General features: G+C 39.1%; 1 protein-coding gene across 2 annotated transcripts in view; it reads right to left on the minus strand.

Moving 5' to 3' along the window:
- LOC145985394 (methyl farnesoate epoxidase-like) overlaps nt 1–23,726 on the minus strand; it is a 56,606-nt gene that overhangs the window by 27,565 nt on the left and 5,315 nt on the right. For both annotated transcript variants that reach the window (XM_083119367.1, XM_083119368.1), the window contains exons 3-6: nt 18,233–18,478; nt 8,483–8,904; nt 6,648–6,765; nt 4,647–4,827 (exon numbers count right to left, since the gene is read on the minus strand). In XM_083119367.1, coding sequence (XP_082975493.1) covers nt 4,647–4,827; nt 6,648–6,765; nt 8,483–8,904; nt 18,233–18,478 — 967 coding nt within the window. The remainder of the gene's footprint in view (nt 1–4,646; nt 4,828–6,647; nt 6,766–8,482; nt 8,905–18,232; nt 18,479–23,726) is intronic.

The following is a 23,726-nucleotide window of genomic DNA, read 5'->3' on the forward strand; positions in this document are numbered from 1 at the left end:
AGATCAAAACTTCATGTTTTCATATTCTACTACTTAATGCAAGTTCTACATGGATCCACGAGTTTTAAAAAATTGAATTATGAAGATTTTGATGTAACAAGTTACAAAGCACAAATATATGATTAAAATTTTGCTTTTAGTTTCAAAGATTTTTGTTAAACTAGCTGCGTAAAAGTTAATTACAAAATAAAATAACTACGCATTTCAGTGTATTAAATATAACGGATTTTCATTCGTGTAGTGGCTCGAATAGAAGTTTGTCCGAAGGCAATAATAATAATAGCTCAGTCATTATGGCGTCTAACTACCATGCGAGAGACCCGGGTATGATCCCGGCGGTGGTGAACCGGGATTTATTCCACCTGTTCAATCGGCTCCGGCACTTACCTAGCGTCGTATAAAGTGGACACCTGGAGGAAACTCTGTGAGGTAAAGGCGGCCAGCGGCGTGGTGCTGTTCACATCACCCACACCTTAGGCCGGGATCAAGAAAGTGTGGGGCCCTAACTCCACACTCCCTGTGCGCCTTAATCATGGCGTGATGCAAAGCAAAGGGAGCATTTTACTTTTTAAAAGTTTTAAATAATATTAATAAATATAATAAAATGATAGTTTATTAGTTATAATGATATTTATTATTGTTATAAATTACATCATTACATTTTATGTCATGGACTCACCACCTCTAATAAAATTCATAACGACTCCCATGCACGCCAAACGTATGAGCTAACATTTTGTTGCAGTAGGTTTAAATTCTGGCGTCGTGAAACACTGCAACTGATTTCTCTCATTCACAATACGCAACCGACCATTTGAAGTATCTAGCAGCTATGTAAATTTCCGCTCAGTCTTAGTGTTATCGTGTTCGCAAAATTAATGTTCCTCGCCAAAATTTCTTAATTGGAGCATTAAACAAAATCAACACATTATTACTTTTTTTAATGTAGCTCTACGATGGCGAAGATACGTTGCTCGAGAAAGCTGTTTCCATATTAGTTCTCAGCAATAAACTTACTGTCAAGTGTAGATAAACAGTTGCCTACATTACAATTTCAAAATGGAAATATTGTCCACGTAGACTTGCGCAATGTAATAAACTATTTTTTGTATTTCGCCTCCAACAAAGTTGCTGTGGCTGTTGGATTATCTTATTGTAGATAGGTTTTGATTTGATTTGATTTAGTTTATTTTACTTCGCGTTTTGTGCCTCTTGGCTAATTTGCGAAGATGGGGATGAGTGATGAAATGATGAAATTGATGAATGGACATTCACAAACAACCAAGCCCGACCGGGATTCGAACCCGGGACCCTTGGCGTAGATGGGTTTTGATTATACACACGTTTAATGTATATTTTCCCAACTGTTTTAACTATTTATAATAAAATATACGCGGTAAATAATCGAAGTTGACATGCAGTTCACATGTTGCAGCTAGGTCCTCCCCAGTGTAACAAAACGAAGGGGCTCCGACGTCTAGCCTCGATTAGCCTATTTGTGCACAAAATTGACTTGAAACTAGGCTTGTCAACCCGAGAGTCCGAGAGTCTCCTGGGACCGAACTCACTCTCCCGGTCTCCAGGACAAATTTTGTTTTCTCCCGGCATGACAAGATTGAGTATTATTACATTTTCATTATTATCATTTTTCTTTTTTCAATTGGTATTCACTAACAGAGTTAAGAGACTTGTTATTGCAAAAGAAACAATTAAACTTCAAAATATTATTTCGAAGGTTCATGAAAAATTAGTCCATATTTATCTGAGTGAGATGAAGGAGAGATAGAAAATTTAAACATATTGTTGCCCCAAAGCGTTTACACCACAGGTGCAGAAAACGAAGATTTGATTTGATTTAGTTTGTTTTACTTCGCGTTTTGTGCCTCTTGGCTAATTTGCGAAGATGGGGATGAGTGATGAAATGATGAAATTGATGAATGGACATTCACAAACAACCAAACCCGACCGGAATTCGAACCGGGACCCTTGGCGTCGCAGCGCGATGTGCTAACCACTTTTTTTTTTTTTTTTTTTTTTTAAAAAAGGAAATACCCCCTACACGGAGGTATCCCCCACCATTCACTCTTTTTCTCACTTTTACACTTTTCACCACTCGGCCACACGGTCGGGCAGAAAACGAAGAGAAAGGCATTGTCTCGAGACTTCCTTATTTCCCTGCACCCAATTTTGGTTCTTTATTCAGATTTAGTTCGTTATTGCACAGTGTGGTTATCAGTTCTTGTCATTACCAGTTTCAGATCGTGAGAAAAGAAAAGAAAGTATTACTACAATGCAATTCAATAATGCGTGGAATAGTTATTTCGATTGGTTAAAAGAGTCAGTTTGAAAAGGAATGTAGAGGCCCTATACGTGTAAGACTGTAGAGTATATTAATTTTGATCTGTTTAGTTACAAATTGTGGTTGCTCTGTTGCTTTGATAAAATTTTGTATTCCCAATAAAACAGGTTTCAAAATCCTGGGGGACGGGGTATTTCCCCCACCAAACATTTTCGAGGGCGGGGAGAGTTTTTGTTACAACAAACAAGAGATAAGCAATTACTTTTAATTTGAACTATACTGTGCTAAGAATAATATCGAATACATACACAAATTAGTGTAGTTGTGAGTGTTCAATGTTTTTTTCTCTCTCAAGAGATCATTAACAATTCTACTTCAATACACAAAATAAAAGTAAAACAAGAATGCAAAACAATAATAACTATGAAATCTAATTGATTTATATGAACATAAAGCAAAAACTTAATAAAAACTTACACATAATAAAACCACTTCAACTATTTCATAATTTATTAACATCTTTAACCAATTAGTAAAGGACGTAGTTTGCTACTTTATAATATCTGATATTTAACAATAACAAATTTATTTATTTATGGATAATTAATAATACATTTTTAAGTTAGTAATTTATTTTTACTTTTAATAACATTATGAATATGTATATCGTATAAATTATATGTATGTTTGTGGGGAGGGGCGTTTGTAGATTAAGATCTTTCTCCCCCACCCCCAACAGTCTTATATGATTTCGCACCCTGCAATAGAAAGTCCACAGCTAACATTCAGGGCATTAATCTTCCATAACATTTTAATCTAAAGCGTTCAAAAGCTGCAAAGAAATCTCCCGGAATTTTATTTTTTTGAAGTTGGCAAGTCTACTGGAGGGTCAAATTCCTGTTACAGCTTCCTTCCTCTTCTCTTAGCAAATACTTGTAATAATAACTGGATTGAGCAGTCATTAAAGATTCCTTTCTCAACACGAAATATTTTGATTTTCCTTTGTGCTATACCAATGAACTATCAAGGCATATAAGCTGACATGGCATCAAAATGTGTTTTTCAGAGGATTCAAACTCACGATCTAAAGCCTTCCTGCTCTTCAAATATACATGTGCATTTTTCAGTGCTGCCATTAAAAGTAACAAACACGCAGGTGTTTATTTCGCTGTATACCTCCATCTATCTCTCCCCCTCCCCCCATTCAGCACGAGAAACCGGTTCTGCAAATGTAGTTCGCCTGCTATTTCACGAGCGTCAGGTGGATGAAACCTTTCGACACAGACGTTACTTGGCTCGTACCCAGCGAACAACGTCCTGCCTGTCTGGAAGGAGAGTTTCCCTCCCCTACGTCCGGAAATACAAAAGGATAGCACTGTACGTATGTATGTATATATATGTCTGTATGTTTTGTAGTGTGTGTACACACACACACACACACTTATTTTTATATATACACACACGTAGGTTCCAAAAATGTGAGCATGTGTTTACTCAAGCCAGATTCTTCTGTAAACTTAATTTTATTTATCTAATAATTTCTAAATTTATTGTTAGTTGACAGGGAGTACGATATATGAGTAGGATCGCCACATAAGGGTGTTTCTTATCTGTTTTGCTGAGTAAAAGGTAAAGTGCTCCCCTGTGCTTAGCACTACGCCATGAAGGCGTATAGGGGGTGTGGGGGTAACGCCCCACACTTTCTTGATCCGGTCGTGAGTGTTTTACCCTTTACCCCCCAGGTTTTCCCCCAGGTACCCATGTTATTCGACGCTGGGTGGGCGCCGGAGCCGCTTCCAACGTTAGAAAAGTTCCCGGATTTGAACCGGCCGAGGATCGAACCCGGGACCTTGAGCATGGTAGTCAGACGCGTTACCGACTGAGCCACCGCGGCCACCGTTTTGCTGAGTAGAATCCTGTTTTTAAATATGACATTGTGTCACACAGGAAATAAGCTGTTGTTTGACAGATACTTCACATTTTATCTCTAATTACATGTCATTCAAGTGTCGGCAATGCGGGACCGAGAATTCTATCGACGCCCCCTCATTAGTAGTAGCAGAACCGCAGTGATAGTTACTGATCATTCGAATAGTGGTACTCGTTCCATGGCATAACCTCATAAGCGGTTCTGGAGCTCACCTAGCCTCTCACCAATAGGTACCTGGAGACTGAGCACAGCACCTCCAATATAGCAGTTCTTACATGTCTTCATGGTACTTTACAATGCATAAGGGATAACTTTATTACACTTGAATCGTAAATCTAGAAGTTTTACAAAGTTTTTGCAAACGTTGCTTTAGTCCGACTGATAGATGTTGAATTCGGAATTTTTGCAAACACTTACCTTAATCTGTCAGCAATAGATGGAAACCGATCCACCCCTACAACCGAATCGATCTCTTCCTGGATTTTCCTTTGTATATTGGGTTTATTCAATAGATGTATGAAGAGGAAGCTTAGAGTTGCCAACGGGGTCGTGATTCCAGCAACCAACATATCCATAATCATCACTACCAGTTGCTCTTCTACAAAAAGAAGAAAGGGATGATTTCTAATTAGGGTTGAATTAGCATCATTAGTGAACTGTGAATCAACCTTCATGGATTTTAATCGGGAATTATAATTCCCTAATGCTCCTATTTTAAATAGAAATGCACAGGTTAGTGCAAAGAGAAATTGGATACCCACAATGCTCACTTGTTCTATACTCTAGTGATACGGATCCAAATTTAATCTGCAGGTCCAGTCCAGATTATCTTATCTGTGCACAATGTGGAGTTAAAAAAAAAGTCAACATAAGGTTCACTTACTTCGTCTTGCGAAAGACGAGAGTACACATCTTAATGAAACCGGAAACAGCACAACGCCTCTGGGACAAAATCAGTCGACCGTGGCGGAGTGGTTAGCACAGCGCTCTACGACTCAAATTCTTGCCTGAGTATGGGTGTTCTTTGTGAGTATACGTTTGGCAGAAATTCGAACAAAAATGACATTCAATCAATCAAAGCAATGGTAGAGGAAAAGGTCTAAATATGGGGTCCCCGTTTATATGTTGTCATTTTCGGAGGAAAAAATTAATATATCAAGCACTTGCCTTTAAAATGCATATCTATGAAATATATACTTAAATGTAATAGCATGCTAAAGTATAGAAGGTCTTCATTTTTTTTTTTTAAAAAAAAAGCAATTTCCAAAAAATGGTAAAATTATGTATTTCAAAATTGTGGTCTAAATATGGGCTACTAGTAGCAATATCACAAAAAGCAATTAAAATTTTATAAACAGTCATTTATCGCTAAATCATTATAAAATTCATATTTATGAATAATCTGTTGTTTTGAAAATCACGCGAAATGGGAAAAATCGAAATTAACAAAAACATCCAAATATTTGGTGAAAATGTGATCTCAACATTATACCTCATGTCATAGCCCATATTTAGACCATCACGCTATTTTTCTTCATCAATCAATTTTCGCTCTCTGTGGTAAATATTTCACAAACAAATCATGGCATATAAAAGCCTACATTTGTTTCATGTACCGCTAATATCAAAACCTATACAAAGAGGATGAGAATTCAGAAAACGCTGAGTTAAAACATACCTGCAAAAAGTTTTCGGAGGTCGCAATTCTATAACAGCGTCCAACGCCGAAACTAACCACCACTTTCTCTTGCGAATTGACGCCGTAACCTTTGTCCTTGACAGATAACCAGTTCCAATAGCCTCTGCCAGGCTGCAGCATCCGAGAGCGCTGATAATTCCAAAACCCATATTTAGACCTTCTCCTCTATCATTACAATCTCACTCCATGAAAACACATGCAATGTGATAGAAAAGTAAATGAAATGGTGATGAGAGGGGATAGTTATCTAGCTAGAGATGGAGAGAGAGAGAGAGAGAGATTTTATTTGATTCAGTTTATTTTCATTGATACACTTTTTTTTGATTGATGATATGATAGAATTGATGAAAGGACAATCACAAGGAACACCCATGACCAGGCTGGGGTTCGAACCCAGGACCCCTGGCGTTGTGGCGTGTTATGCTAACCAATCTGCCACTGAAGGCGGCTAGAGAAATAGAGGAAGAGAGCAATTGGTATATAATATCCATGCAACAGACTGCACTAAGGTATTTAAAGGTTAACATGAAACTTCTCTTCCCCTTTCTATCCATTTTCCCCCCACCCCTTTCTCACATCTCTCTTCCGCCTTCTGCTGACACTCCCCGCCCCCATCTCCAACCCACGATGCCACCTATGGCCACATAACAAAATAACTTCTCGCCATGGTTGCTTTGTCTGATTCAAGCATTACAATCCTAACTCTATTCCTAACTCACCATTAAAAATCGTGTCGTCTTTGGTCTTCTTGTATTCCATTGTATCCTTCATGTAAAAATGTATGAAATCTGTGATGTTATGCTCTTCGTATGTAGATTTATGCTCGTTGATTGCTTCCTGAAACATATTACAACATCATGTAAGAATACATACTTTAATTTATCTTAACATAACCTTAATCTTATGCACAGTCAACCCCTGTTATAATGAACCCTACGGATACAGATAATTGTAACGTCGTCGTTTTATAATGAAGAGCTCCCGGGTTCGATATCCGGTGGAGATCCGTAGTGGAAGTTGACTTCAAGCACAACTCACCAACAAGGATTCAGATAATTGGTTCACTGAAACTGAAACGCCTTTCATGCAAGTGAACTGGCTACAAACCATGGCAAACTTTATGGTGTATAAAGCATACCTCTACCTCAATGTGAATTGAAGGGTTTTCTGCAAAAAGGAGGTAGCTCCACTTTTGAAGGTTTTAGTGTTCTGTGCCTCATCGTGTGCAATAAAACCGCCGCTTTCAGTTGGTGCAAGAAAGGTGTAGCTCCAAGCGGTAGTTCTCCCGTTACTCACGAGATGGAGCTGACTGCCGTGTTCTTTTGGTGCAAGACCTCCTTGGAGCTGCCTGTGTTTGGTTGGTTGACATGAAGGGTATCTGTTCTGACTTAATTATACAACTGTATTCGTATCTATTTCCAATACAACATTACACATGGTATCACTTGTTTGCAACAATCTTTTCACTAGAAATCAGCAGATCATCTGTTTTGTGGCAACAAAGAGGTAGCTCCACCAACAAAACATGTGCCAGGTCATCTAGAACATATGTTCTAGAAGATATTGTCCCCATTCTGAAGGAAGGCCTACAGAATGTATTGAAAAAACTTTTGTTCATATAACTCTCTATTTCAGATTTATAAACGTTTTTTTTTTCACTTTGCCAATAATTTATCAAATTGGAGCTACATCCATTTTGCAGCAAACCCTTCAATTAGGGAACGGATTTTAGAGTGCAGCACATTTCCAAAAATGTAGCTGTTTTCATACCGATTGTTTGAGATATGTATTTTAGTACATGAAATCAAGTGAAATGAACACACTTTGTTGCACATTTTTGCATTTTTTCGTGAGATTAGCACATTTATCCCCCTTTGTTCTCCATCTTTGATGCTTCAGAACCCTTTTCCTTCATTTTCCTTATGTTTTGTTAAAAATAAATTGGACAGAATTTTTTTTTTCACTCTTCTTGAGCAGCTACATAAAATCCTATAGTTTCATTGTATAGAGTAGAACGAGAGCTATAAAATAGTATAATATAATTATTGCAGCTCCAATAGTTCCCAAGATAATGTAGCAAAACCCGCGAAGGAAAACAGAAACTTCAACAAAACCAATTCGGCAGAACCACAGTTCTCTATGCGGTCCGCGCATTATATACAGAAGGTGCACAAAAAGAGAGAATTGAATAAAAGCATTTTATCAGCACCTTTTTTTGCACTTTTTTAAAACATTTACATACATTTTTCCCCTTTTCCGACCACAATTTTGCACCTTAAAATCCTTTCCCTAGTAATAATATTGAATTGGTGATCCTAATGTTTACGTTTGAGTCCCAAACAATCAAATAAAAGAAATAAAAAGGCCAAATTGTTCTTAGAATTTATGCAAGAATTCTGGATAAAGCAAACCAATTCCATGATCTTTAGCTCGTGGACATGTTCCTCAAAATCGTTACTCTACCCTCAAACCCTTTCCTAACATTCTCAAAGCAATATTTTCCATTCGAAAGAATTTCTTAGAAGCCAATGAGGTACAATAAACAACCACTTACCTGTATGAATCCGTGGAAGAAACGATTCGAGTCATTCTGCTTCGTATGACCGGACAAACCCGGGAAGAGGAACCGAACCCAAGGCACTATATTAAGTATCGCTCCCGTTGGATTTCCAGTAGGCAGGAACTGGAAGGCCTTGTTTACAAAAGTCTTCAATTTATCGTCTCCTTTGTTCTTTTCCGTGATCGTCCCGTCGAAGAAGTAGAAAAGAGTCCTCGCAACAGGAAGGAGGAATATTTCGGGGAAAGTTACCGACAGCTTCTTCGAGCTCTTAAGTTTCAATTCGGAGACCATGTCTTCAACAGACTGGTGGATTGTTTCCTCCAGGCAGGAGCTCTTGCCGTATCCAAAATCTCTCAGGTTTCTCAACATGTATCTCTTCTGCTCCAGCCATTCGGATCCATCCGAGAATATAATTCCTGTTTGGAGAGAGAGGAAAAGAACTGAACATGTCTAACACACTCAGTGATGAATTCAGGGGGAATCCCCTCCGGAAATTAAAAGCCCCCCCCGAATGTTTTATTAACCTGGGAGAGCTTTGGGACAATAACTAAGAAGTTTGTCAACCATGTTCGCATTGGATTTCTTTCATTTTATTTTAATTTAACGTAGAACATTCTTTTTCAGCCTTTTTCGTAGTATAGAAATAAACAGTGTTGCCTCTTTGTAATTACAAGTCAAATTAATGAAAACATTCAAACTATCGTCCGTTTTGATAACTGCTAAACCAAAAAATAGGATGGATCAGGATACGCATGAAGCTGTGTGAAAGTGTCAGCTGACTGGGACGAGGAACCCACTGAAAGTTTCATTGGTATGGCATCCACAGATATGCTGTAGAAATGTCTTAGTTTACTGTAAATGTAAATTATTGCATGCTATAATATTATTTTATTGATTGTCATAATGTCATTCTTAAAATAATAGTCAGTTATATATTATTACTCTTAATTAAATTTAATTATATTATTAGAATGTCCTTCTCTGTGGCCGTGCGGTCCAAGGCACCTTGCTTTGGACGGCGGTTGCGGGACGGCATGGGTTCGATCCCAGGTTCAGTCTCCGGGAATTTTCGGCCTGTGTATAGGGCCGGTGGCAACCCACCATGGTGAGGAGTGAGCGTAATCCAGTCGCGACGTCCTACAACGGCTGGGGGTTGGTCGGGCTGACCACCCGTCCCCCTAATCTGGCTGCAGATCTCCACCACCGCCTGGTGGCCCGCGTATGAGGGAGGCCAGGGCCCAATATTGGGCTGTAGCACTATAGGATTATTATATATTAAAAGTAAAAGGCGATTTGAAAATATTAGTATTGTTTTGTTAGTATTATAAATTGATGCCTATTGAATTCTTCCTCGTGAAGTTTGTTTTATGGTTTGATATTCCCCCTCCCACAGGAGGAAAGTGACTGGATTCAACACTGAACACACTGACTCCTGTGTTTACGTACAATGAGAGGACCCAGGTTTTTTGATTAGCAAACGAGGAACTTTAAAAATGGTTTACGATTGAGCCATGCTGGAATGGGAGTGTGGCTGCGATATTTTGAATACGATTCAAACATTAGATAAACGAGCGCAGTTCTATCTTCCGGGGGGAGAGTTCGGGCCCCTGGACCCCCACCCCCTTTAAATGCGATCTTGTCTTCTGTTGAAGTTGGTTAGCGCACCAGATTTGTAGTAAAATCTGTAGGTTTGATTCCCACCACCGACAAATAGAAATTTGTTCACCTGAAGACAAGAAAAAAGGGGCTCTCTCGAGACGTAGTGTCGGAAAAAGTATAGTTAAAAGCTCTAGGCAATAAACAATGTCCAACTAACATTGCATCCTGATATAGGACTATTGTACGTTCATAGAATTATTACATGTAGAGATACTTTAGACACTTACTCAGTTGTGTCTTAGACTCGCCCACTTTCAGCATGTTAGAGTTATGTCTATGAAAATGATTATAAGGTGCAAAATAATGTTCGGGAAAGAAAAAAGAGGTTCTGAAAATGTTTTAACAAAGGTGCAAGAATAGGTGCTAATAAAATGCCTATATTCAATGCTCTCTTTTTCTGCACCTTCTGTATATAATGCGCGGACCGCATAGAGAACTGTGGTTCTGCTGAATAGGTTTTGTTGAAGTTTGTGTTTTCTCTCGCGGGTTTTTGCTACATTATCTAGGGAACTATTGGAATGATTATGCTATACCATTTTATAGCTCTCGTTCTGCTCTACAAAAGGAAACTATATGATTTTATGTAGCTGCTCAAGAAGAGTGTTAATAATTTATTTTTCTGTCCAATTTTTTAACAAAACATGATAGGAATTAAAGGAAAATTACTGAAGCATCAAAGAGGGGGTAAAAAGTGGATAAATGTGCTAATCTCACGAAATGATGCAACCAAATGTATTAATTTTACTTTATTTCATGTCGTAAAATACATATCTCAAACATCGGTAGGAAAACAGCTATATTTTATAAAGGTGCTGCACCTTAAAATCCGTTCTCTAGTTATGTCAGTCAAGAACTTTCAGTATTTCATAGTATTTTCAAATACTTTTTCTAATTTATATGATGTGCAGTATAAGAGACAGTCATCTGCATATAAGTCTAAATCTAAACCAATAATCAAATTATCAAAATATCATTCATAATCATATAAAAATGTTTTTGGGCCACAATAGATGCCTATGGTACACCGAGAAGTTTATCAAAGCAAGTAAATCTACATAAAGAATTGGTTTGTAATATTCGTTGTTTGTTTTCCTCATTTGGCACTGTAAATGGCATTCGTTCATGAATAGCTGTACAGAGAGAGATTTATTTTATTTTGTCATGGTGTCCCGATTCATCGAAGCATATCATATTACGTTTCTCCTCTTTCATGTCAAGAAGAATTAAGAATCTGAAGAGATCTTGCTGTGTGCCAAAGCAGCTTATGTCCGGTGAAGGAAAGTCTTCTTAATATCTTTGAGAATGACAGTTTGAGGTGAATCGTTTCCGGTCAAAGATTTGAAGAGTTGGAGAGGAGAGAGAAACGCAGAGAGGATAGGAGATATACAGATACTTCCCGGCCTCGGCGGACAGAGGACAAATAGAAACCCCCCTCAAATGTCAAAATGAGGACAAATTAATGTGAGGATCTGACTCCTGTGTCCCCCTCCGATTTCCATGAAACTTGGAAGGCGTATAAAGGGGCCCAAAGGAATAAATACGTGTTTTTTTGTTTCAGCAAAAAAAAAAATGTTTTAGGGGGCAAAACCCCCATCAAATGTCAAAATGAGGACAAATTGAAGTGAGGATCTGACCCCTGTGTCCCCCTCCGATTTCCATGAAACTTGGCAGGTGTATAGAGGGGCCCAAAGGAAGAAATACTTGTTTTTTTGTTTCTGCCAAAAAACGGTTTTAGGGGGCAAAACCCGTCTCAAATGCCAAGATGATGACAAATTGACGTGGGGATCTGATCTCTGTGTTCCGCTCTGATTTCCATGAAATTTGGCAGGTATATAGAGGGGCCCTATGCCCCCTGTTTCTTCCTATGCCCCCTGTTTCTTCCTATGCCATATTTACGTCGTTTCGGGGTCAGATCCCCACTTCAATTTCTCCTCATCTTTACATTTGAAGGGGGGGTTGCCCCCTAAAACAGTTTTTTTATCCGAAACAAAAAAAATCACGTATTTCTTCCTTTGGGCCCCTCTATACACCTGCCAAGTTTCATGAAAGTCGGTGGGGGACACTTAGATAACCTCCCTTGTTAGATACAGAAAGGGGGGAGGGAGGAGTTACGTTAGTATCCGAATGGAATACACGTGGATGGGCACATATATATACACACACACACACACGGAAAGAGAGAGAGGAAGAAAAAAGGAGAGAGCGAGAGAGAGCTAGACAAAGAGAAAAAGAGAAAGATATAGAAAGAGAGAGAAGAAGAGAGAAATAGAAAGAGGAAGAATAAAGGAGAGAGTGAGCAAGAGAAAGGGAGAGACAATAAGAGAGAAAGAGAGAGCGGAAGATAGAAGGAGAGAGAACAAGATAGAAAGAGAGAGAGAATAAGAAGGAGAAGAAGAGATAAAGAATAAGAAGGAGAAGAAGAGAGATCGGAAGAAGAAAAGAAACGGAAGGGAAAGGAAAGAGAGTTAGAGAGAGAGAGAGAGAGATATTGCGTAGAACCAAACCCAGATATTTCTGCCGCGATCGGCGCAGTAGAACGGGAGAGCCAGTGTTATTAATCTGCTCGATAGAAAAATTGCTACAGTGCGCCGAAGTGCAGCTGTTCGTAGAACAAAGAAATTAGAGAACTCAGCTCTAACGTTGAGTTTTAAAGGTCATGCATTATAACCAGGGCTGGGATTTATATGTGCTAACAAGTGGCTTTATATGTACATACATATGGACTAAAAATTCGCTAAATATGGACTAATCCTTGCGAAAATTACCCAAAATGATGTAAAGAACACTTCTTCATAGTGATTTCAAATAAAATTAAACAATTTATTATTTTTCTATTGCATTAATGAACCTGGTGGCATTTTAACTGTTCACTCCCAATAAGCCCGTCCACACTGGTACTGGAACTGCAACGGCATGGGATTCACGACTGACACTACCACTGGTTTGAGAACTAATAACACTGTTCTATACACGTTTTGTTACAGAAATGAGAGTACCCAATCTTTACTAATATGAGGATGCTGAATTCGGAAGTGTTTAAAGTGGAGGAAACAGAGTTATGGTTTCCCCCACTTAAGAGAATTATCATAAAGCATCACCAGCATTAAGTTAGTTTGCATATGTCTTTCACGGCATCTCTCATCTATGTTTTCACGCTTTCATTTCAAAATTTGAATTGTATTAATTCTTCCCAAGTGCCCTGGCACTGGCTTGCTTTGCGGGCGCTCTTAATGTATTTATTAAGTTATGCTCACATTGAGTATGATTAATTGTTATGTAACATGAATTATGCTATCTTGAAAATAAGAGCCAACGGATTGCTTATGGGTAACATGAATTATGAGCCAATCTTAGAAAATGAAATTCGTATTCATGTTCAGGAGGTCAATGTCAGTAAGAAAGAGGTACTTTACTTTCTGTAACAGAAAAACGTGAAAGTTTGTAGTACAGTGTAACTTGCGAACGTGTTAAACAGTGATAATTGGACCACAAACACTCCTCCTTAAGCAGTATTATTGCCTCTCTGTGATGGCCGACAGTCGACTGCCTTTGTTGTACATTACATACAATGCCGGCTTCCCCAACAAGAATAAGAAGTACATATATTGCCACCATACGATAAGCCGCGCGGCTTCTACTTTTATTATGAACTTGTCACCCATCAAAAGAAGTGGCCGCGGTGGCTCAGTCGGTAAAGCGTCTGACTACCATGCTCAAGGTCCCGGGTTCGATCCCCGGTCGGTTCAAATCCGGGAACTTTTCTAACGATGGAAGCGGCCCCGGCGCCCACCCAGCGTCGAATAACATGGGTACCTGGGGGAAACCCTGGGGGGTAAAGGCGGTCAGGGGCGTGATGCTGATCACATCATCCCCACTCACGACCGGATCAAGAAAGTGTGGGGCGTTACCCCCACACCCCCTATACGCCTTCATGGCGTGGTGCTATGCACAGGGGAGCACTTTACCTTTTTACCTTCACCCATCAAAAGATGCCAATTTTAACAAAAAAAAAAACAAAAAAAAACCGCATCGCATTAAGAACAAAAAATAACAGCTTCCATCATACAATTCCTACAAGAACAAGTGCCGGTGCCGGAGATGAGAGTTGAATTGCTCATGCATCCACGTAATTTATTTCTTTTGAGCAATTCTAAAGTGATGAAATATGAACAATAATACTTTAGGCATTATGGAATTTAACGTTCACTAACGAAACACATGCACTTTCACTTACACACACGTAATACACGCACACAATGTCAAACCAGTCAAATACTTAAAATAAAGATATGGTGTTTACACTTTGCAAACCAACAAAACTCACAGTCATTTTGCCTTTCTCCCTTAACTGAAATAGTGCATCATATTTACATTTGGCAACACTAGTCACTAGCTAGCCAATGAACATGCACTGCATAAAAGAAGCAACAACTACGCCATGCTATATTGTCACATTACCGTCCCTGCCGAACGGTGTGAACTGCGAGCTGGAGTGCTATTCAATTGTTTTCAATGATGTTTGCGCGAGTGTGTCCAGGAATGGAATGACAATATGGCAACAATGGCGAAGGTTGGCGAGCAGGATAGAACACGTGATGCTGAGAGAGAGTGAGACGAAACGAAAATTGGTATCTGCGCAACGGCAAAGATAGCTGCGTTGGGCTCTAAACCTGTGCATCATTAACAGGGGCATATATTTATGTAAGAAAAATTGCAAGTATTGTTGAATTATGATGTTACGAATGATATACACGAATTTGTTACATATTTCTACATATTTTGAGTTATTTGATTTTCCATATACATATACTTGCATATTTATATATATTTATGTGATAACTTCACAGATTTCGGCGACATAATAATGCGGCCACCTACTCCTGAACCAATCCTGGGTGTGAAATAAGCAAAAAAAAAAAAAAAAAACCATCACTGTTAAGCATTACTAGCATGATCGCCTCCCCGATGGCTTAGTGGTAACGTCATCGCCTTGCAATCAAGGGGTTCCGTGTTCGATACCCGATGGAGGCATATAGTTGTTCGGATCCCACTTGAAACTGTAGGTCCAGTCCCGATTAGCCTTTCTGTTTATTCAGTGGACTTAAAAACGAACTCAAGACATTTCTAGCAAGGACTCAGTTGAATCTACTTGGTACTAATGCCTTGTTGTGCTACGACCAGTGCTGACCCATTTATCTACTTTGAAAAATGTATTGAAATCCAAACTTGACTCATCCACAGACATAATCAAATGTAATCAGGGCTTTCACTTTATGTAACCACCCTGCTCGAGCAATGAAGTTCATCAAGTCGTAAAATGAGAACTCCACTCCTCTGTTAATGTAGTTTTGCTGACCGTTGCAGATAATGTAGGGTGTTTTGTGGATAGAGAATAATTGCATGATAATTTATTAAATTGCAACCGAAGCTTCCGACTGCAGGAAATTCATTTTGTCCTCCTCATTGCGCGCAATGGGGTAGTGTGAAATTTATGACACCAGGGGAAAATTCATGTCCCTCACTAGAGGAAGGGCGTCGACAGAATCGGATGCCAGTAAAATAGCGCAGAAGTATTTGCTTGCGAGGGAAGTTATGAACTATTACATTACTGTTAGGAATTAATGGGTTTGAGTTGAACACCAGAACGCAGCAAAATTTGTTGTAAGAGTATTTTATTAAGATCTTGGATCAGGGGCGTCGCCAATGAGGGGGCGCAAGTGTGAGTTTTGACCCGCTTCCTGCCTACCAAATAGTCTATGAGACATTTTCAAACAAGGTAGAAAAACAGAGACATAAAGAGAGAGAGAGAGAGAGAGAGAGATAGAGAGACAAAAAAGGAAGGCAAAGACCAAAAAGAACATTTACTCACAATCAAACTTGAGCCCATCTGAAATTATACGTTCACCCTTGAGCTCAGCCAAAGGGTCTGTAATATGTGACACATAAATAAATAAATAAATAAATATGTATTGTGTTTGTGTGTGTGTGGATTTGGTTTATTTTACTTCGTTTTTCTGCCACTCTGGGCTAATCACGAAGATGGGAATGAGTTATGATATGATTAAATTGGCGAAGGGACACTCAGAAAGAGCACTCATGTCCAGACAATGATTCGAACCCGTACCCCTGGCGTAGTAGCCCGCTATCCTAACCACTCCACCAAGAAGGTTGGCGTGGCGTTTGTGAGTGTGTGTGTGTGTGTGTGTGTGTGTGTGTGTGACAGAGAGAGAGAGAGAGAGAGAGAAAGAGAGAGAGAGCGACAGAGATGTGTGTGTGGTTTTAGCTATTAGCTATCTACGAGAAGGACATAATAGAACTTTCCTATGTTAAATTTTGAGAAATTTGGCATATTTTGACTTATCTAATATCTCACAGGTCGATTAAATTTGTTTCATTTCGAAGATGGATATAATCGATGTTTATGAAAATTTCTTAAGAGAGCTTAGATGCAATATGAAAATGTGAAGAATGTGATTGGAAAAGCACTAAACTGTGGAAATATTTAGTTATTGTATAGAGACGAGACGAGATAAGACTTAGTACTCACTTGTCACTTACTATGCACACAAAATATTGTTAGCATATTATTTTGCCCAATTATAAGCAATGTCTGTCACGATTAAAGGTTTTTTGGGATTATTGCGGTTGTAAAAAAAAGTTGCCTACGTAGAGGGGATACGATAATACATATGTGGGTGTTTTTTCTCAAATTCCTTTCTAAACATGTAGACAAGAGGAAATGAACAAAAGGTGATGTAACTTTGGAATTCTGCATCATAGAAATGTATAAAATTCTACTACGGTTCTGTAAAATTCCAATGTACTATGGTGCAATGCAACTGATTCATCGATTTGATTTATTTTACATCTTTCTTCTGTCACTTTTGGCTAATCTCGAATATGAGGATGAGTGATGATATGATAAAATGGATGAAGGATAGTCACAAACATAAAAGGATGGCCCACAACATAAACCCCACGAAGGATCATACTGGCTAAGAGTCCAAACGCCAGAGACTCGCTCACACAGAACCCAAATCGTGTCAATTGACACATATAGTTTGACTTCAATAACGCATTAACGTGCATAAACTGCAAATGTAAAAATTTTGAATTTTTGTCAGATGAAGTTCCGTGTGATGCACTGAAATGCATCAATTTGGAATATCAGACAAGATCATTTCAAAGATAACAAACTTTCACTTTTAATGCATCAGTTGACATGAATACATGTGTCGAACCCGGGACCCCGGCGTCATAACTCGATAGACTAATCTCTTCGCCAAGGGGCCCGGCTGAAGCGCTGGAGGTAGCGTCTTAAAAGCATAATACACCAGCGACGTTCATTGGATCTGTAAACTCCGCTGACAAGGGAATCCACAGGAAATCAGTTGAAATAACGCAACGTCAGCCTTATGCAAAAAGCACCGTTGACGGCAGGATGGAACTGCCTCAACGGCTTTAACGATCGGAAATTTCAATCTCCCTTAAATGGATCGCGAGAACATTTCACAGCCCTAGTTGCAATCAGAATGTTATCGCGTGAACATTTTTTGTCTCCAATTAATAGTCTGATTAACGATCGATAGGTAAGGAGTTACAGCGGGAGTTGCGCTCCCGAAAGAAGTTTCGTTTCAGGACCGTGCCTTGTCTACTAAATCAACGAGACGATCATCTCTACAAGACACCAGAGGTAAACGAACATTCCTATATTCCTTTTCTATGAATCTCATGACCCTACCAGACCTGTCAATCGAAGTGTAAATATCGAATGTCAAAGTGTTTTCCTTATTCCACAGGGGCGAGCCCCTTTGCTTGTATACACGTACCTCTCACATAAGCGAGGTGCTTTAGAGTGGCACAGTTCGATCCCAAAACCCGTTTTGGGTTCTATGTGAGTCTGCGAAATGTAGTCCAGTACTAGTGGAAATGAGGTTGACGTTTGGATGTCTTAGCTATGGTGCGGGACAATTTGGCAAAATTTCAAGAGAAGGGTCCGGGCCGGTGTCTTGCAGACATTCTTTTTTTTGCCTTGGGGGATACCTGGAATAATCCAACACTTTAATTTTCACTTTTCATACTTACCTAGTTTCTTGAAGAATGCTCGTGTCTCAACAACGAATCCGCCCGGTCTGCCTTGGAACTCTGGTCTTGTGAAAACCTGCTTCACATTGTCGAATCCACTGACAACAACTGCCGGGATGTCGCCGATAAAAAATCCCGCCACCGGGCCATACTTGTCATTGAGCTTGGTGATGGCACCGGAGACATTATTTCTCTGCTGTACCAACAGAAGAGGGTACGAACCTAGCAGCGGTAGCCAAGGGAGTCCTGGAAGCAAGAATGAAACTATTAGTAACCAAGTAAGTGGAAGGGGCTGCATATGGCCCCTTTCAGTCAGTACTGTAGTTCTAAAATTTTCAGAGGGTCACACTACAATTTTCTTGAAACCTTTTGGGGTTTTCCTGATGGCGTAGTGGTAACGTCGTCGCCTTGTAATCAAGGGCTCCTGGGTTCGATACCCAGCGGAGGCTCATAGTGGTTCGTATTCCGCTTTAAACCGTAGGTTGAGTCCCGATTAGCCTTACTGTGCGTAAAGTGGACATAAAACTCAAAATCAAACCAAATCATATGTGATTCATAATTTACCTTGCATGGAGATGGTAACAACTGACGTCACATCACCCGCAGCTGGGCCACAACTGCTTCATTTCCAAGGTAGATGCTTCCTATCCAGTTCCACATAAAAATCAACCATTCCTACAGACCATTATACCCTACGCCTACATCATGAAGAAAAATATATCACAATTGAAAAACAGAAAAATATATCACAATGGAACCAGAACTCTGCTAATCACATGCGGCTCACGGACAAGTAACGTATTAATATTCAAGGTTCGGAAATTTTTGGAAATTTTAGTCCATATTTTTGTATCTTAACTGCGTGTTATGCATTATTTCCACATATAATTGCCTATGATTGTCGTCTGTTGCTATCATTTCAGGGACTCACGCTCCATAACCCTACACTACTGGGTAGAACATTGGTGAGCTCATTGCCAATATAAAAATGCAAACTGAGTAAATAACATGTATGACACATGACATGACATGCAACTTGGGTTATCAGTGAAAATGTTTCTTCATCCATTTGATCATTGGTCAACACTATATTTGGCACGCCGAAGAAAACAGTGTATCTGATAGAACTTTTCACGTCTAATACAAATAAGCGGTTGGAAGTTTCCCATCATCTATAAGTTTCCTGCGGCGATGTTCCTCTACATTCATATGCCACGACTTGCAGCGTGGCAATCGGCTATTCCCGCTTCACCTAATTCCGTTTTATATTGGATTTTCAAAACAATTTATTTTACCTGACCGCCATTTTAGGCGAAAAGGAAATTTGTGAATATCATCTGCTAACTCATGTTGATTTAAACCATCTTGTTCAGGATTTGAAAGTATCTAAACTATTGTGTTCTAAATTGAAAGGCTACTTTCCATTGCACCAACGTGGACAAGGATGTATTTGGAGGAGGGACCGAGGGTGGGAGCAGGGGATACGTACCTCCGAAAGAGTTGCCATGAAGTATGTATAAATAACGTGTTTACCGTTTGTTGTATCGGTTTTGTATTGACAGTCGTCTACGAGAATTAATGCATAAGTAATTGTATAATGAATAGTAAAAAATATTATTAATGTATCTACTACTTTAGACGACGACATAACATTATTCATAAAATAAGAAACAGGGACTACACTACACAGCTGGAAAAATAATGTTTTTGCTGTTTCTTGTTGAAATGCGATATTATGGCTGAGAAAAAAACATTCCATTAAGGCAGGGGTTCCCAAAATTTCTCGTTTCATGGCGCCCTTAGTGTTTCAAGTCAGTGCCCAAGTCAAAATTTAGGCCAACCGAACACTTGCAACGATCAGTTAGTGTGGTTAGGTTACTTGCCTTAAGTTTAAAAAAGAGCCACATATTTCAAATCCTGAAAACTTTTTCATGTGTAAAAAGTACTAAATAAGCACTTATTTGGAACAATCATATTCATATTACTAACGGTGGCTCAGTCGGTAACGCGTCTGACTATCATGCTCAAGGTCCCGGGTTCGATCCCCGGCCGGTTCAAATCCGGGAACTTTTCTAACGGTGGAAGCGGCCCCGGCGCCTACCCAGCGTCGAATAACATGGGTACCTGGGGGAAACCCTGGGGGGTAAAGGCGGTCAGGGGCGTGATGCTGATCACATCACCCCCACTCACGACCGGATCAAGAAAGTGTGGGGCGTTACCCCCGCACCCCCTATACGCCTTCATGGCGTGGTGCTATGCACAGGGGAACACTTTACCTTTTTTTACCTAACAATCACTATCATTTCACTGAAAATATTGGAACATTTCTCGGCGCCCTTGTGAGCCAGCCACGGCGCACAAGTGCTACGCGGGGCACACTTTGGGAGCCACTGCATTAGGGAATGACCAAAGCTTCAACCACTTACTCCAGAAAGGTCAGAATACCCCCTCCCCCTCCTCCATCAATAACAGCTTTAGTTCAAAATGGGGAATTCGAATATTTGTTAAGGAAAGTTGAAAAATATGCGCGGAGATATTTAAAAAATATTACGAAATCTTAATTGAGAAATTATAAAGCTCCGAACTACGGAGAGATTATGGCGAACCATTACAGACATTCACAGATATGAGGTGGTCTCTATCTCCCAAAATACATTTTCCAGACTCCAGCCGGGATTTCGTTCCTTTTAAAATTTGGTTGCCTGCGTGAAAACTATAGTTCTATAGAAGCGTTACCACCAAGATTTCTCAGCTATGGAAAATAGTTGTTTGATTGATTGAATGATTTGATTTATTTTTGTCGCTTTTCTGCCACTTTTGGCTAATAGCTAAGATGGTTGGTTGATTTGATTAGGTTAGGTTAGGTTAGGTTAGGTCTGGCGATCTCTGGCGTCGATCGTGCTGTTCTAACCATTCCGCCACGAAGGCCACTTCATGGAAAATATGTATCAAGGAAAGTGGAGTGCGAGAATCATTGCTGATTGTTAGACATTGGAGAGGGGCGTTGAAGATTCCAAATTCAGAAGAAAAACAACGCCTCTTGAGTTTCAGGTAGGATGGACAATGTCATAAATTTATGTAAAATATACGTACATAGTTCCTTCATATTTCACGTGAGGATGTTACAAAAAAACTGTGCCTGATGAAGAACCAGTTTCATATTTGAATTCAGCTCTGAAAGTTCAAAGATCAGGTATTTTTCCTCGTGTGTCAAAAATGTATCGGTTTGTTTACCAGCGTTATTGAATTCTTTCTTTGTCCTGATTTATAATGAATAGGGAAGGGATTTTAAGGTGCAGCACCTTTCAAAAAATATAGCTGTTTTCATACCTTTCGTTTGAGATATGTATATTAGGACATGAAATCAAGTAAAATGAACACATTTTGTTGCGCCTTTTCTTGAGATTAGCACATTTATCCTCTTTTTACCCTTCTTTGATGCTTCAACAGCTTTTCCTTTTATTTTTGTTAAAAATAAATTGGACAGAAAAATAAATGATCTTCACTCTTCTTGAGCAGCTACATAAAATCCTACAGTCTCATTTTGTAGAACAGAACGAGAGCTATAAAATGGTATAATATAATGATTGCAGCTCCAATAGTTCCCAAGATAATGTAGCAAAAGATAATGTGGAAGCCTTTGCAACTTCGACGAACTCCCTTCCCGTGTGCTTACAAGATGTGATCCATTGGTTTCAGTTGAAGTTGAGTGGAGTTTCTTCACACATACGGATCTCCTGAGCCCAAAGCGTCAGCGACTGACATTAGAAAACATAGACATGTTGAGCGTAATCCAGTATAACAAGTTGGTTGAAACCTCGTAAATTCCACGTTTACTTCCTAAATATTGGTTACTTTATGAAATCATTACTAATAATGTCATTTGCTACAGTATTGAAAAAATACTATTAATGTAACTGGCTTAACTTAACTGAATAAATGCATCTTATCAGCAGCTTTTTTTCACACCTTTTTCAAAACATTTTCAGAACCTATTTTTTCCTTGCACCTTAAATCATTTCCCTAGTAATGACACTCGTTATCATGCAAATATTTTTGAAAATATAAATAACAGAACTTGTAGAGGAACCCTGGGTATCATATTACTTTCTCAGAAACTACATAATATTATGATCACGATAATCCACTGCTACCAAAAGTGATGACACCCTTGAAGCCATCACAATCAGTGTAACACAACACCTAATTGAGTGTTAATGACTTCTACGCTTGGTGTTGTTTGTAACCAGCAGTGGCGCAACCACAGGGGGGCCAGGGGGGCATTGCCCTCCCAACCTTGGACGGAAGTGAGTTCTAGGGAGGCAAACATTGACGACCAAGTGTACCTGCAGGGGGCAATTACCGCCTACAACTTCAAATTTTATGCAAATAAAAATACTTTTCATAAAATGTTCTTGCTCGCTTCTCTCGCAATGCCTGCTTTTCTTATTCTTATCAAGTTCAAGACCATAACTAGGGGTAGCCGGGATTCGGTTCTGGGCGCCGAACGATCTAAATGAAAATAAGTTGTAAAATTGATTGATTGATTTGTGGTTCTATGTCCACTTTACGCACAGAAAGGCTTATGTGGACTGGACCTACAGTTTAAAGTGAGATCCGAACCACTGTACCATGTGCCCCCACCGGGTATCGAACCCGAAACCTCTTGATCACAAAGTGACGATGTTACCATTACACCGTCGGGGAGGCACCAAAGTTGTAAAAGAGAGAATGCATTGGCGTCCTGTGAAATTATTTGCGCCCTATTAAATCAATAGTGATTTCAGCCTGCAAAAATATTGGATCCAAAAATTTTCTTTCTCGCTTCGCTCGCAATATTTCATTCTTCTCTGTAATGCATTGTAAATTACCAGAGAGAGAAATAAGACTTGTCTTCATTGATTTTCTTTTAAATCCATGAACAATAGTTTTGAAGTAAGGGAGTGTGCACATTTGATAGAAAATTTATGTAATTTTTGCTGTTGGTTTGTTGTGAGATGGATGAATTAGTTGTGTAATGCATTTAAATAATATTAGTTATATACGGTATAATATGTATTAAATAAACTTTGAATACGTACACAATTTAGTATCCACGTCGATCGATGTTGCACATATGTGAAATATATATCGTGCATGAAAGTTATACATGTTAATGTAAAAAATAATTATATTTGGAATGCATTTATCATGCATTTTCTGCCTTTCAAAAATAGTTTGTGTTTGTTTTCCATTATCATTGTCAAATTGAACATGTTGAAAAAAAATCAAATCTTTTGTTCGAACACAAATGCTTTAGAACCAACTTCTACCCCCTTTTTGCATAATTTACGAGGGTTATAACATCTTTGATACTACCACAACTACTACTACTTACTACTACTACTAATGTTTGTGAGTGTCTATTCATCAATTTCATCATATCATCACTCATCCAAATCTTCGCAAATTAGTCAAAAGTGGCACAAGACGCGAAGTAGAATAAAGCAAATCA

The sequence above is a fragment of the Lepisma saccharinum genome, chromosome 3 (genome assembly GCF_977018435.1).
Source record: "Lepisma saccharinum chromosome 3, izLepSacc3.1, whole genome shotgun sequence".
Classification (NCBI taxonomy): Eukaryota; Metazoa; Arthropoda; class Insecta; order Zygentoma; family Lepismatidae; genus Lepisma; species Lepisma saccharinum.